Source organism: Agrilus planipennis, unplaced genomic scaffold, assembly GCF_000699045.2.
Source record: "Agrilus planipennis isolate EAB-ADULT unplaced genomic scaffold, Apla_2.0 scaffold288, whole genome shotgun sequence".
NCBI classification, from domain to species: Eukaryota; Metazoa; Arthropoda; class Insecta; order Coleoptera; family Buprestidae; genus Agrilus; species Agrilus planipennis.
This window is the reverse complement of record NW_020439019.1, coordinates 19598-36825: the sequence shown is the minus strand read 5'-3', so window position 1 is coordinate 36825 and position 17228 is coordinate 19598. Positions and strand designations below refer to the sequence as shown.

The window sequence follows — 17228 nt, the reverse complement described above, 5'->3', positions numbered from 1 at the left end:
AAATATTTCACTGCAACGATTGGCAATGTTTTGTACATAATTAAACATATTAAATTTAATAATTTTTCAATTTTTTAAAGTAATATTTAGGTTATTGCGCGCTAATACAAAAAGCTTGCGCTCGATATCTTCGTTATCTATCACATTTACGAAAAATATACATTAGCAATTTTTTATGTACATTTTTTTTCTACGTTTATCTGAAACTTTTTTGAATTTACTGAAAAACGCAAAATTGGGGGTGCGTTTTCATTTTTTCCACCACCTCACTGTTATATCAATTTATTTGTGGAACATATATGTATATTATATCAAAAATGTACAACTTTCGGAGACTTGTCCTCGAAATGACAGATTTTACTGGACTAATACTATTCAACTGTACCATCATCACTGAGTCAGTACCTCTTGCTGGAACCTGTTGTGCACAACAGAACAGAGTTTAGAATCACTGTATGACGTCATAATTGTTGGTGCATTTGCGTAGTACATGGAATCCAACACGGTATTTATCGGCTCCTCAGATGAGCAGCAATTCATATCACGAGATTCGAATGGAAATCGCAACAGAAGCGCGTGCAGCAAATTATATCTAAAACCTTGTCTAATAGGAGTCCATACACACGAGCGTAGAATTCAATAACGTAAGGTTCGATACACACGGCGGAGGTGATTTAATCATATATTCGTTAACGCGCGTTTACACACAGATGCACTAACTTTCATCTGTAGTCGGTCGCGAGCTTTGCATAAATATGTTGACAAACGTAGATTTGAGATTAATGACAGTGGAGGGCACATATCTTATTATTACGCTCTTATATATATAACCCTATACACAAAAAGTAAACAACAACAGAACAAAATACAACAGCGTTAAAACCTCATGCAAAAAAAAAAATTGTCTCCAAACGTTGAGACTTGCTCGTGCGATCGTCAACGTACACCTATGATCGCTACATACCTTTCACCATACAAACAGCAACAACGTAACGTCTTTTATCATACACTAATATTTTTGAATGTGCATTATTGATGAATACATGGGCATATATACAACCATTGTGGGTCATATACGCCTGTTTATACTGGGTCTTACATACATACAGACGCATATGTTGTAATCAGCACTTTTCTCTGACCATACACTATGCCTCATCAGTACTCTGGAAAAAATAAGTTAAGGGAGAGAGTACATGAAAAAGAAACAGAATGAGGGTAATGACCTTATCGAAAACCCCAATTGCTGACGTGTATTCGCGTGATGTCGCCGAGTATTCTCATTGCACCGTCCATATGTGACTACCATCCATGTCCACATATTCTGCGTGCGAACACATTGTTTTTTATTTGATATTTTCACACTCAACTTATTTTTGTATTTCGTAATAATAGCAGTAACTTTGCCAATCGAATAGTAACTACGGAGTGCAGGATACTATTAATAATCGTCACACGTGCACTTGACTTGTTTGCGTATCAGCTGTTGCGAAGGTCAGGAGTAAGTATGGTTTCGTCACTTGACGCTTGCGATAACGAAGAGCGATAAGATAAGCGGCTACCAGAACGGCAACTGTTCTCAATCACGGCTCGTTACCTGAAAATTTCGGATGGTGACGCCATACTCATAGTTACCTGTCTGTAATATCCATGATCGTACCTATGAATGTAACATGCACGTCTTTATCTATGTCTATACTAAGGAAGTTATAAATTGATACTCAAAGTGAACACTGTTTTTTATTTCTCTCTGTGAATCAACAGGTGATGGGCCCATATCCTCGATATACCGGAAAGTTGTGATAGATAAAAAAAATATATTTGAGTAAAGAATGGCTAGAAGTAATTAAGTCCCTAGTGTTCTTATATAAATGTGCAAATTATGATTGGGCCTCCGAGGCGGACAATTTTCTTGTGACTTATAAGTATATTAACGGTGAGGAAACGGACGAAACGATAATTACCAAAGCGCGTGCAAAGTTGATTTTGATGACAGATCCTTTCATTATACGTGCATGTTAAAGACGAAATCAGAGAAAGATTTGCGGAAGAAATTAAAAAGCCTGCTTGATGGTTGTGTTTACTAAGAAGTTTTACTTCCATGCGTTTCGAAGATTGTGATTCAATTTCTTGTTATGTGATTCAGCTTGTCGAGATGACATAGAAACTAAAAAAAATAGACTTCAAAACTGATGACGAATGTGTAGGCTGTCTCCCTTCTGCAGGTCTACCAGAAAAATTTAGTTCGATGATAGTGACTATTCTGGACTTTTTATCACGACAGATGCCTTTAAGATCCAAGCTTTTGGACAGGGAAAGCGATATTGGTAAAACGGAAAATGCATTCGAAGAAGCCGAAAGTTGTCAATAATACAATAAGTAAATGTCAACAACTGCCAATAATATGTCAAATGTCAATACTAAACGAAAAATTCAGTAAATCAGTGTAAATATAAATATTCAAATTGTGATGAAAATAATGGAATACGAACTCGACCAGTACGGTCTAAACAGACTTGGGGGCCAGTACACATATTATTACAGTGTTGGAAGATATCACATCGAAAATAAAAAGAAAAGCAAACTTAAGGAAATTATTTTAGCTAACATTTCAATAAAATTTCAGTAAAATGTATTATCAAAGTAAAAGTATTTGACGGGCAATAACACAACATTGAAAATATATTGTGTATCAGCCTTTACAACTAATATCCCTTATCAATCAGTCAACTGATAAAAAAAATGGTAATATGTAGTTTTTACTGAGGATACTTATAAAACTTACAATGAGAACAACTTATTGGTATCTGACTTAATCGATAAGGTTTGTGAATTTAATCTAATCAAATCAAGTAAAACGGAAATGTATGTAACTTGAAAACATGCTAATACATGACACAGAAGACTAGGACAGAAATTTTACACATTTAAGGAAGATGAACACCGATGGATTGATATGCCAAAAAAAAAATAAACATCAAGCTCTTATCGTTTATTATGAAGACAAACGAAATAGACGAACATTTAGCGGTCAGGTACACGAGCCAATGAATTATTGGATGTTGTTCATGCTGATGTATGTAGACCCATGGAATTTGTATCAATACGTGGTTCCAGAAATTGTTTAGTTTTTTTTTATAGAAATTTGAGTAAAAACCTTTGAGCAGAGGAAGTTAACACTAAAATCTACTTATTTAATAGGTATATTAAAACAAATTTAAAACATTTAAAGATAACTGGATCCACAGATTAAGAGAGAGACATTTCACAAGAAGTCAGAAAAATATATAGACTATCCACGAAACAACATTGTAGTTGCAAACAGAATGTGATAATAATCGAACTGAAAATGACAGAGAGAAAGAGAACAATAAACTTACGATTAGATTATGAACAAAATGAGGATCCAGAAATTGATGTAGAAAATTCTATTTAATTAAGACAATATCAAGAACTATCTACGGAGACAGTAGGGGAAATGGTTGATATTTTTGAAGTAGACCATACAATTGATTTTGACCATGTGCCTGAAAATGAAAAAAATATCAACAGACAACAAGATCAAATTAGATCATCTAGGCAACCAAATATCAAGCAGCACTGGGATTATGTAACATATATGTGTATTAGTGCGAATAAGAACACAAATAACATGTCACATACTTAAATTGCGGCCCTATAAATGTTAAGGAAGCCTTATCCGGACCAGCCAACGGAAAATGGAGGAAATCCTTGGAGGAGGAGCTTAAATCATTTGAAGAAATTGAAGCTCAAGAATTAATGGATCCACATGTGCAATTGAGAACAATAAATGGGTATTCAAACAAAAAATTGACTGTGATGGGAAAGTATATTATCGGATTAAGTTGGTGGCTAGAAGTTTCGTGCAGAGTCCAGTGGAGCGATACAATTCTTTAAAATTATAAGTAGCATTAAATTTAATTTAGTTATTAGGCAAGTAGACGTTGAATGTTTTTTTTTTAGAGAAACCTATTTTCATGAAACAGCCATAAGGACTTGTGGCTCCAGAAAATAAACCAAAAATATGTATCTATGTTAAAAAAAATCGTTCAGAACTTGGAACATTAGGATAAATTGTTTTTTATTGAAATTAGCATTTAAACAATCTCAGCATGAGTCATAAAAGAAAGCAAAAACATGTTGATAATAATTGTTCTGTATATGGACGATTTTTCTTTATTTTTATAAATTATGTTCAAAAAACCGGAAAGCTTCTATTAAAGGCTTCAGAATTTAAAATCAAAAATTTAGGAAATGAAAGAAATTCTGGAAATGAAAATAATCAGAGACAAGGTCAAAGAAACTCATGCTAAATCAGAAAGATTATACAAATCGAATTTTAGGTAGATTCAATATGGTAGATACAAAAACAGCTAAAACTCCCATAGAATTTAATTTAAACCATGAAAAGAATTACAAAAAAGAGAAAGAACTTATCGACAATTAATACAATAAGTTCGCTTATGTATCTGATAGTATTAACGAGATCTGATTTGTATTATACGTATTCGGTTATTATAATGTTATATATTATTAAGTCAACTTGATATTTGTTACAGCAATAGTCGTTGGAATCATCTTCAATGAGTATTAAAATACCTTCGAGGAACAAAAGATTACTGTCTAATTCAGTAAAGATACCAAAAATTTATAAGGTTCCCTTAATGTTGACCGAGCTAAGGATAACAAAAAATCATACTCAGACGACGGCATTTATTCTTGAAATGTAAAGAACAAAATTTAGTTTTATAATCTGTCACAGAATCAAAATATGCTGCTATTTCTGAAGCTTGTGTGCATTTTTTTTTTCATAATTTCACACTCTCGTTCCTTTAACTCGTTTCAGAGCAGTCTCAGGACTCAGAAAACCGCTTCTAAACCGAGCGCTCCGAGAACTAGGTGAGAGGCCCGAGGCTCTTGTTCGAGCAAGGACATTCTCGCGCTCACCGTCTCGGATCGCATAGGCAAGTAAGGACTACCGGCTCTTAATAGCAAGTATTGCGAAATGTGCTTTATTTATTTACCACTTATAATAAAATAGGGAGGAAGAACTATTAGGGGAAGATCAATTTGGTAATAATACAGAAAACGATAGAAAAAGGATGTTTCCTTGTTGTGCGTACATAGGATTTGTAGATTTAGAAAAAGTTTTTGACAATGTTAAATAGGACAAGATGCTAAATATACTTAAAAATGTAGGGCTGAGTTAAAAGAAGTGGCTGATTTCAAGTATCTAGAAAGTCAGATACGTCAGGGCGGAAGGAGTAGTAGGGATATAAAGCAGAGGATAGCGCAGGGTCGTGTCGCCTTCAATAAAAAGAAGTCACTTCTATGTTCGCGAACGGTTAATTTAGAAATTCGAAAAAGGTTGTTAAAGGTGTATGTATGGAGCACGGCGCTGTACGGGTGCGAAACATGGACAGTGGGCGAGGCGGAAAAGAAATGGTAAGAAGCGTTAGAAATGTGGTATTATAAGCGGATGATGAGGATACCGTGGATAGAGAAGGTTAGAAATGAAGAGGTACTATTGAGAATAGAAGAACAGAAGACTCTATGGAAGTCAATAAAAAACAGGCAAGATAGGTTGATAGGATACCTTCTCAGACAAGAAAAGACATATTACAGGTAGAGACGAGAGTTAAGAGGAGTAGAGGTAGACCTAGATTACATGACTGTTCGGAAATAGTTAAAGGAAATACGAAGATTAGCTCAGGATAGGAAGGAGTGGAGGTACGTGTCCAACTAGTCTTAGGACTGACGACTTTATGATGATGATGATGATGAATAATAATTTAGTAATCATATAAACCTTGATTTAAGATCCATGTAATTTACACCATAATTTCCAAAATACACACTGTATTAAATCGAATACATCATATTTAGTTTTGTTTAATATGTAGTAAATAAATCCGAACTGCGTAATTAACCACTTGTGTATTTATCTCAACAGCTTTTTATACTAATAAGGTCAATGGAACATAAATATGCCTACAAATCTAGGCAGTTTCGAAGTGAATTGACTAGATTGTTTTTAAGTTTATGTTGGGAAAATAGAAACGCTTGCCCAGAAAACAAAGGAACAAAGGAAAAACCGTGCCTGTGACGCAAACCTGAAATAGTCACTGCAGTGGTATGCCTTTGTTTCTGTGTACGTCTTGAAAGTGTATGAATGCATATGCACGTGTCCAATGAAGTAGATTTTCAAGTTATTGATTAGAAAATCACGAGCACTGCTAATCAAGCAGGCTATAGTTACTGCAATGGCAATATCATTGGACTAATAATAATCACGTCACTGTTGAGAGACAACAGCGTGAAAAATAAATTCTTAATTCCTTAACGCATCCAGATAATAACATTAAAAAAAATTACATCACAAATTATTGTTAGACTAGAATGTCGTAACAGTAGATGCAACAGTGTTTAATAAAATGCTTTATAGCTTTTAGGTACTACGAACTAACCACTTTGGTCACGACATCTGGTGTTTAAAATTTTAACTAGGATAAGGTTGCGTTCCATTTCGTCAATGCATTAAATTCATTTAAATAAAACAAAATAAAAACAAAAGATTACTATCGAGTTCAATGTAAATTACCTATCAGTTCGCCTGTTGGTACTGAGTCTATCTACAGATTAACTGTGTTGTAAGGGAATGTAGTAGTAAATCAAATAAAAACATAGGTCTTTTCTTTCATATTTTCCCAAAGTCTGGTAACAGAGTTGCGTAATTCAAAAACAAACAAATTTAAAAGGACACGATTTTTACTAATATTTTGTTAGTAATACGAATATTTGACAACGTTTGGATGACTTCTATCGTTAATATGACAAAAATTTCAGTTTCAATTTCAATTTAAAATATTTATAATAAATATTTCATAATTAATAATAATCTTTGTCGAACCTGCTCAGTAAAAAATTTCACTCAAAGAAAGCATTAAATTATTCAATTAACTATCACTAATTGAAAATACATGTATTTATTTAAGGTCAGTCATATTAATTAAGCCATGCTTTCATGTCATTTTCCTAATTTCTGAACAAGTTATTCGTGCTACAAAATTAATAATGTCCTATACGGTATACACACATGTTACAATCAAAGTCCGTCAACGACCACGGCTAGCAGCAGTTGGTTTACCATAGTCAATTGTCAACGCTTAATTATTGATTAATTTGTTTTAAACAATTAAGACCAAAGAAATGTTCGTTTTTTTTAGTTTTTACCTTATAAAATGTAAATTAAAGAGGCAGTCTCTTTGAAACTACACAATTTGGTACCTGGATCTAACCAATCGTATTAATATTCTTTTTTAAGTTCATATTTTCGTTATAACTGTAGTAAAAGCGCTAGGATTGCGGGAAATAAGAATAATTTATATTTACTTTATATGTGCGAAAACCAGACACTGTTAAATAAATAGTTTTTTTACAATATCGGTTTGAGGCTTTTCGTGCTCCAATTATTTCTGGATGATGCGATTTTAATTTTGTAAAAAGATTGTGAAAGTGGAAATATTATATCAATTTACAAAACTGCATCCCCAATTTTCTTTTAATGGTTGTTAAAATAAGTAAAAAAAATGTAATCAAACATCATCTAAAACGGCCGCGCGCATAAAAGTAGCACAGTGGTTCTCAGCACAAAAGAGAAAGACCATTGCTTAGCATTCGGGAGGACGCCGGTTCGATTTCGGGTCCGTTTGCCTTGGTCCAAGTTTTTCTGTGGTTTCCTTGGATCACTTAGGCAAATGCTGAGGCAGTAATATTCCACAGATAATCTTTCACTCTCTTCTGTCTTCATTTCGTCCGTCTCATCTTTCTCACCCGAACCACCACCCACCCATTCCCACGATTCCTGAAAGCAGGCTGAAGAGGGCTTTTCGCCCTACCTTCCGGTATAGTCCAGAGGGACTGCCCGCCCACCAGCATTACTGGCTGGTGGGAATGGAACACCCAAAAGTTTTTAGTTAAGAGAAAGAGATATGAATATCAGCGCCCTTCTATTGCTAGACATACAGCAGGGATTTTAAACGAAAAATCGAGATGCTACTTGTAGAGTGACTTTGTACTTTCAAAAACTGTTTACAAAATTAAAATCGTAAGAAAAACTATTTATCCAACTCTCATTTTCCGCAATTCCAGCACTACAACTATAATTACAACGGAGATATAACATATCAATGTGAAAATTCATTTTCAATTTTCAATCGAACTCGGGACCTTTTGCATTTTGGATTCCTGGCGGGGGTGTGACAACAGCAACAAAAATTTTCCCTCATTAACCTGAGGTAGTTTGTAGTGGGTGGAAAATTGAAAATGAATTTTCACATTAATATTTCATATTAACCACTATTAATAATTAAAACTGTCACGGAGATATATATTTGAAATGCGGAAAAATATCAAAATAATACTTGCCATACTTATATTATTATCACTATCATCATCATCATCATCATTATAATACTATTATGACTTTTGCTATTCATAGTAATTATTTGCGGCCGTAAGTTGGAAATTCTTTTTGGGCGGGCCGGTCAACTATGTCCCATTATCGTCCATAGGTAAAAGTTCAAATAATAATAATAATAATCAACACAATTATATGTTTGCATTTTGCATGCATATATATAAGTTTGACTTTTGATTCATATGTTTTTATGTACCTACTCTCGAGTTATATATTAAACGTTTATGCAAAAAAATTGTCAACAATTAATAAAGTATTTTAGTAATGTTTGACCACTTTTTTTAAGTACACGAACGAGATGTAATAAAAATGAGTAAACATACAAACATAAGTATGACCTATGGTAATCTAATATACTTTACGTTATGTCTGTATTTTGAATTTATAAGTCAAGGACTAATGTTATTTACAGGTCGAATCAGTTAATACTCTATACATAACAAGAACGTGAAAAACCATTTTAAAATCTGAAAAAAAAGAGACAAAAACCTTCTGATATGTAAAATACTGTTCTGTATTATCCAATTCCGAAACAGCCACACGAAACAAAGAAACAAAGTCTAAAGTAAATGTTCTGACGTTTTGTCTTTTGTCTGTAGTTCAGTGTTTAATATGTATATATTTTATTAACTGGATTATATGTAACATTTTTTATGGATTTTAATATGATAACGATAACTGATAACGCAAAAAGTAAAGATTATTATCAGACTGATGTTAAATGGGATACATACATATATATATAAACTTACTAAACAGTGATACTTACAATACGAATGGGGATATAGTTGCATATTGATTTCACTGAACAATGAGTACAAATAATACTTATAATGGGAAACTAAGGGCTATGTTACACGGCGCGAGGAGCGAGGACGTGTGTGCATATGTATGTTCAATTCGGAGTGACTTGGAGCGTAAAGGAACGTCCTGGAGCGTTCTTTCCCGAGCATTGTCGGTAAATGTCNCAACAATTAATAAAGTATTTTAGTAATGTTTGACCACTTTTTTTAAGTACACGAACGAGATGTAATAAAAATGAGTAAACATACAAACATAAGTATGACCTATGGTAATCTAATATACTTTACGTTATGTCTGTATTTTGAATTTATAAGTCAAGGACTAATGTTATTTACAGGTCGAATCAGTTAATACTCTATACATAACAAGAACGTGAAAAACCATTTTAAAATCTGAAAAAAAAGAGACAAAAACCTTCTGATATGTAAAATACTGTTCTGTATTATCCAATTCCGAAACAGCCACACGAAACAAAGAAACAAAGTCTAAAGTAAATGTTCTGACGTTTTGTCTTTTGTCTGTAGTTCAGTGTTTAATATGTATATATTTTATTAACTGGATTATATGTAACATTTTTTATGGATTTTAATATGATAACGATAACTGATAACGCAAAAAGTAAAGATTATTATCAGACTGATGTTAAATGGGATACATACATATGTATAAACTTACTAAACAGTGATACAATACGAATGGGGATATAGTTGCATATTGATTTCACTGAACAATGAGTACAAATAATACTTATAATGGGAAACTAAAGGCTATGTTACACGGCGCGAGGAGCGAGGACGTGTGTGCATATATATGTTCAATTCGAAGTGACTTAGAGCGTCAAGGAACGTCCTGGAGCGTTCTTTCTCGAGCATTGTCGGTAAATGTCAAAAAAAAGCAGCTTATGGAATATATATATACCCAACGTCAAATAACTTATTCTCTTTAACTTTTAACTCTTAAATCTTTTATAAGAAAATCGATGTGTAGTTCAAAAAACTAATTTAATAGTACAACGTCAACCATTAGAGTAGGTCAGTTTGTCAATATAGAACAGTTGTTGTTACAATAATGTGGCATAATACTTATTTTAAACAATATCGCCGCTGTAGAGACGAAATATTTGATTTCAAAAAAGACAGTCCTCAAAATAGTACACGTGCAATAGCAGGGAATGTTGGCTCCTTTCATATGACAGTGTGGAAAATTTTAAAGCAACAGTTGCTGTATCCTTATCATTTGCAGCTAGTACAAGCCTTGCTTGAGACTATTTTTAGCCGCGAGTGAATAGAATAGAATAGAAGAATACAGCTGCATAGCCTAATTGTTTTCATAGGGTGGTGTTTACATACCAATTAGCTTCACGCGGGACAAATTTTTTAATTTTCACCAAAGTCACTATTGGTGCGACACTAATTCGCATGTCGTATTACATCCTTCACAATTTCAAGAGCTATTTTCGGTAAATGTGTGGTGTCAAATTTTTTAGAGACTTAATTGACATTTTTAGTAAGTTTACTTACAAACCACCCGCAAAAAAAGATTGGCGCCTTGAGAATCCTTCAATGGTGGTGTCGATATTTGCCTTAATAAAATTGCAATTATCTTAATGATGCTAATTTACCCAATATTGTTTACGTAACTTATTTTAATATACGTACATACCTTAACAAATGTTCCGTAACAAAAAAAAATTTTATGGTTGAATTTTTAAAGTGAAAGGTGCCTCTCGCTATAAAATTATGTTTTCTTCAAATAATTTAATTAAATTTTGTTTCTGGAAAATTGTGCGAAACAGTACTTAATGCATTCGGATTTAGGGCGGATTTTTTTATAAATTTATTAGTTTAAACAGAAGCAACCAGCAGTATTGTTATTGTGTACTGGAAATTTTTCGATTGCGTCATTAGTGAAAAAGTAGGGACAATAACCCATTTTCAAAAATATATCGAAATACATATATATATTTAAAAATTGACCTGTTCATGCGTTTACCAATAATGTCTTATTAATGAATACAGTAGAAGCTCTTTAAGTCGAAAACTTCCAAAACTCCAAAAAAACTTTTATTCTCTTTCCTTCAAGCCCCAAAAGCTCCATTATTCGAAATCTCAACCCCCTATTAGTCAAAATAATCAGTGAGTCCCTGCAAGCCATTTTGGTACATATTTTCCCTCTATAACTCGAAAAATTAAATTGGACCTCTGCATCTCGAACATACCAATGCTTTATATATTTTACAACTCGATAATTTGAAACTTATTACGTCTTTAGTTCCAAGTTTGAATTTTTATTTATTTCACCTCTAACACAAAATTGTAAGAATAAAAGCCTAAGTCAAAATCCTCGATAAGTCGAAAACTCGATTTTTTTGGTGTCTGTCTTGATGTTCGAGTTATAGAAGTTCTACTGTATATTCTATACTTTTGTCGCTCACTGTATGCATTTTGAGTATCCTAATACATTTTTAATTGAAATTTAACATACCGCTTAAATAGGGCGAATGAGGTGAACCAGACAAACTCATGAGAACTAACGCAGCACTGCACTCATCCATCTGTGGGTCTTTTAAACTATCCTCTGGGCTACTAAAACTAGGTCTTCTTTTACGCGATCTGTAAAAAAAAAATAAAATACGTTATTGATTACTCTAACGATCTTGAAGGAGCAATGTCCACTAGTGACAAAACGCTCCATTTCCACCTCAATAAAAAAAATACAATCATAACATCAACACAACGTGGACAATGACAATAATTCACACTTCATCAATGTCGCTGTATTTTTGTATTAAAATTTAAATAAAAAAATTAACGCTGCACCCTTTATTGCATATATGTATATACCAACGTATATAAATTGTACTTATTTATCTAATGTATAATTTAAATTCAATTATTATATTTAATATTACAATAATGAAAGATGAATTTAAAAAAAAGTAAAAATGCATTCCTTTTAGAAAATAAATATTGATAATAAGAAACTTCATGTTCTAACCTTAGATAAACACGATAAAAACAAAAAATGGATTTTTATCTATCAAATGGGGTCTAAAAAACACCAAAAGCCACTTGATTATCTCAATTCTATAAAAAATTAGTTCACTGAACCCTTCTTTTGCAAACAAAAGTACAGTGTTAAATTTAGATGCCTACATGTTTTATTTAATAACTCTAATTTTATCAAAAATATCCTCAATTACTTTTATGAATTTGCATGAGCAATCAGATACATAAAGTAATAGCCTATTAAGACAAAGCATATTATATCATTCAATCAATTCAATTTTTGAGTAACGCGGACAAATCCTGACTAATCAGACGGCTTTATTTAGCTGTAATTCTGTAATGCTGAGGCAAATGCAATACGTAAACCGGACAGACAGTATATAATGTCTGGTCACACATTGAGTAGACGAGAACGGAATATGTACCTACGAGACGAGCTCCATACGAGACACGTATAAAAAAATACGTTGCTCGTTCCGTCACTCACGATCAGTGAGTACATTGTAGACGAATGAGCTAAAGCAGAAAGCACTAAGGACATCTTCTCTACCGCCTCAACTACCGTGTTTTAGTTCATTTATTTTCACGGCAATTGCGACTTCTGCTTAGTTCCTGAAGCTACGTCTTGCTATCTTGCTATACTACAGGTTGCACCCGCTAATAACTCAACACCGAAATGTTGCAGTTGTCCAGATGGGACAGTGGTCTCATCAGTAGCAGATTTGTACTTTTTTTTAGTTAGGTATTTTAGACCACTTTACTTTATACCCCCCTTCTTCCTTCTCATTACCTATATTAATTTTATTATTACGAGTAATCACTCATTCGTAATCTATTTACTTAGGCCTTTATTAGACACTTTTTACGTAAAAGCTTTTATTAGCGGAATCACTACATAGTATAAAACAAAGTCGCTTTCCAGCTTCCTATGTATGCTTAAATCATTAAAACTGTGCAACGGATTTTGATGCGGTTTTTTTTTTTAAAGATAGAGGGATTCAAGAGGAAGATTTATATGTATAATACATGTATAATATAGTAGGGAAACACTGATAACTTTAGAGGTTTCTAATGTGATGTCGTAAATATACACATTTTTTGCGCTTACATTGCAAACGCTGGCTGAAACCTACGAGATAGATCAAAAAAATGTAGTACAGTATTGTACATCTTAAAAAGGTCTACAAAAAAGTCCGGGATGGTATATGTCTATCTCTTAGGGGTAACCCACAATAACCATTTTTTATCGTTTACTTTTTACGAGAAATAATGGCTTATTTACGAAGTGATTGTAAGCAATACAGCATTAATCCTTATCCAATTAAGTACTTTTAAATACATTGTGCATTTAATATAGATCAATATGGCCCTTTACAGCATGCAATTTAAATGAATATTTTCGAAGTTATTACAGATTTAAAATGCAGGGACATAGCGGTTGCGGCGGTACCGGCCGGTTTGTATTGTCTAATGACAAAAAAGCTGTGATTGTTGTATATGAAGACATTCTAAAGCATATTTAGTATGTTCAGGGGGTGTCTTTTGAAGATTTCCCCTCCTCGATAATAATCTAAACATAACAAAAATACATTTAGTATCAGCATTGCACCCGTGCGAAGCTGGGGCGGGTCGCTAGTAATATATACAATCGTCATGGTTTATGGTGTTCATTTTTCTATCTCTATCAATAGAAGAGCCAAAGAGTTGTTAAGTTTTTCTTGAGATATGTGGCGTATGAAGACTTGATAATAATTATTAACTTGTTTTAAAAAGGATAGCTACTTGAACGAGAATAACTAAAAAACAGGAGAGACTCATCCCAAATTACCCCTACAACTAGAATCACTGCGGACACGTGTTTCGCCCACTTTTTCGTGCGGGCATTATCAACGCGAGGCTAATATCACCATACATTATTATTTTTATATATTATTTGCTAAACTAATATCATTATCATCATTACCTCTAACTGTTCTACTATTTGTACTACACTCCAGATTTTCATTACTTTGTTTTGTTGTTTTTTTTTAACCGGCATTTTTTCGCTCTATAATATTTCTGGACATGATGAAGTATAAAAAATAGTTTATCAATTTCAATTTTAAAAAGAAGGTGTTAAATATTTAGTAGTTGTGTATTTATGATTAATTTGCACGTTAGAAGATTTTTCGATCGTGGCTCGTAATAGCCTTCGTACGGCTAACATTTATAGGTTTAATCGGTCGAATACTGGCATACAATTGGCCGGCCGTAATTAATAAAATTGTAATTTCTGGCTAACATTAGTGGTTTATCAATGTTCAAAGTCTGCATGCCGATATTAGAGAATTTCAAACCGGAAACCCTGTATGGATTGTAAGAATAGTAGTTTTCTAGCTTAAGTTGATACCTTTTCGTAAAGGTATTGGACAGTCGCTTTGGATACCGAGCGGCATGGCCTAGACCCTAGAGGTTTAGACCATTGCTTAGCATTCGGAAGGACGCCGGGGTTCGATTCCAGGTCCGCCTGCCTTGGTCCAAGTTTTTCTGTGGTTTCCTTGTATCACCTAGGCAAATGCTGAGGCAGTAATATTCCACAGATAATATAATCTTTCATTCTCTTCTGTCTTCATTTCAACCGCCTTATCTTTCTCACCCAAACCATCACCCACCCATTCCCACGATTCCTGAAAGCAAGCTGAAGAGGGCCTTCCGCCCTACCTTCCGGCGTAGTCCGCAGGGACTGTCCGCCCACCAGCATTACTGGCTGGTGGAAATGAAACACCCAAAAGTTTTTTTTTCACTTTGGGTCATATATAAATGGTTTCATATTTGAAGATTTTACTTACTAATTAATTAATGTTAATCAGAAAGGTGGTCCTTAGAAGGGCTAGACTTTTATAGTTGCTTTATTTCTTATCCAGCACAGGTACGACCTACGTTTAAAAACTTCTTTTGGCCGAAGTAAGTTCCAACACAGTATTGTTTTGGTACTGTTTGAACTAGCAATAAGTGAAATTGAGAATTTAATTTGACTCTTTTGTTACTAGTGTAGTTTATTGCGATTAATTAAATTTTGTGAGTTTTCAGTTTTAATCAGGCAGTGTCGTTGTGTATATTGTATATTATTAGCGTTATCTCAGTTTCGTTTTCTTATAATGGTATTAGGTATATATATATATTATCTATTTGCGCTATCTTAGTTTGGTTTTTTATATTAATGTATATTATATACATTACCTATCAGCATTATCTTTTGTTAGCTTCGTTGTTTTATGTTTGTTTTACATATGTTAACATGGTAAACATTTGCATCATTCATCATCGTTCGGACATAACAGAAATGGACGGAACGACAGCATAAAGCATTTTATAATTCGTAAGTGGAAAAATTTTTACGAATAAATAATTCAAAATTTTAAACCTGTTCATAAACATGCTTTATTTAATTCATCAGATCATTTATTCCTTAACAATTTTTTTGACATACGTACATAAATACCGATGTCATTATAAGTAAAATACGAATTTAATAAAACTTTTTGGGCTTAAGCATAAATTACAGTGCAGGTGGCACATATAGAAATAAATAAATATTCATATAATAGAAAAATATCAGCAATACCTACGTTTCGTTACACCCACCCGTTGAATACACTTAATAACGCACAGTAGTCAAGAGAACATCAACAGCGAATTTACAATATGAGTATGTTAATTGCACGGTACTCTTAAAATACAACTAACAAGCACTTAAGGAAATAATTATTCCTTATTAAAAAAAAAAATAACAAAAAACAACACAAAATACCAAACACTCAACAACACTCACTTTTCTGTTAGCCTATTAATTGTATTCGCGAGCGATTTTTGACAAAAGCCGATTGTGGAGTAGCGCAATTCAAACCTATCAAACAATAACAATGTTTACGATTCGGCAAGTAACGTTTCACTTATGTATATTTTTATTACAATGCACGCGTCGAAAGGCGGATTATCGAGGAGTAATAACAGCGCGACCTGTAGATAACAATAACAACAACTGGTGGAAGGGAGAAAGATCGAGCAGGAGACAAAGACGGACAGTTAAAAGCCAAAACAAAACTGCGATCGTAGAAACGCGTAAACTGGCAAAGTTAAGTAAACAAGAAACTCGTTTTTTGTTTATCCTGCAGGTTAATTACGTAGCCACTTCAGCTGATGGTACGTAAATTCGTAAATGACGATTGTTTACAACTTACAATTGCAATAAAATAATAAAACACACGCAGATACCTAAGTATTATTCATTATGGGCATTGTGCCAGCAGTTCTGTTCATAATTGGGTGAATATTAATCTATTAAATTGTTGTGACTAACTACACCTAGAAAAAACTAAAATACTATACTAAAACAAGTGAAAACGTGAAAAAAAGTAGATGAAATAAAAGAATCAAACAATAATCGTTGATTTCGAACTCCTCATTGACGCCGAAGAAAATCAAAGTGTCAAGTTCGTCGGGAAAAGTTGTCACGTTCGTTTTTCGGGACGCTGAAGGAATAATTATGTGGAATCATTGGAAAATGAAGTCACTATTTCTTAACACAGGCTAAATAATGAAAAGATTATAACTATGAGCTGGAATCCCATCAAGACAACGCACCCGCTCGCTTACAAAGCTGCAGTTGCGATGACTGCCATTTAAGAAAAGGGATTCGAATCAGTGATGTTAGAGGTAAATTAGGAAACCTGGTACTGTTGTGGCAAAAAAGCTGGTATTTTCAATGCAAAATTGGTATGTTTACGGAATACTAAATATCATGAGTATTAGTTACTTAAGAATAGTATTCCTATAAAATAAATTTGGATATAATATACAATATCATACCATTCAATAAATAAATAATTAATCAACGATAAAATAAATGATACCCTTCAAGCTCTTTTTAAATTAAC

At 33.2% G+C, this 17228-nt stretch overlaps 1 protein-coding gene across 2 annotated transcripts in view; it reads right to left on the bottom strand.

The window, feature by feature from the left end:
• LOC108741314 (zinc finger protein 704-like) overlaps positions 1–16259 on the bottom strand; it is a 55091-nt gene extending 38832 nt beyond the window's left edge. Inside the window, exons 1-2 of one of the 2 annotated variants that reach the window (XM_025976247.1) lie at positions 16124–16259; positions 11789–11916 (exon numbers count right to left, since the gene is read on the bottom strand). In XM_025976247.1, the coding sequence (XP_025832032.1) occupies positions 11789–11858 (70 nt within the window). In that variant the 5' untranslated portion in view covers positions 11859–11916; positions 16124–16259. Of the gene's footprint in view, positions 1–11788; positions 11917–15920; positions 16062–16123 lie in introns of those variants that run through there. The other variant, XM_025976246.1, reaches the window with a different exon arrangement.
• Positions 16260–17228: the final 969 nt, after the last annotated feature.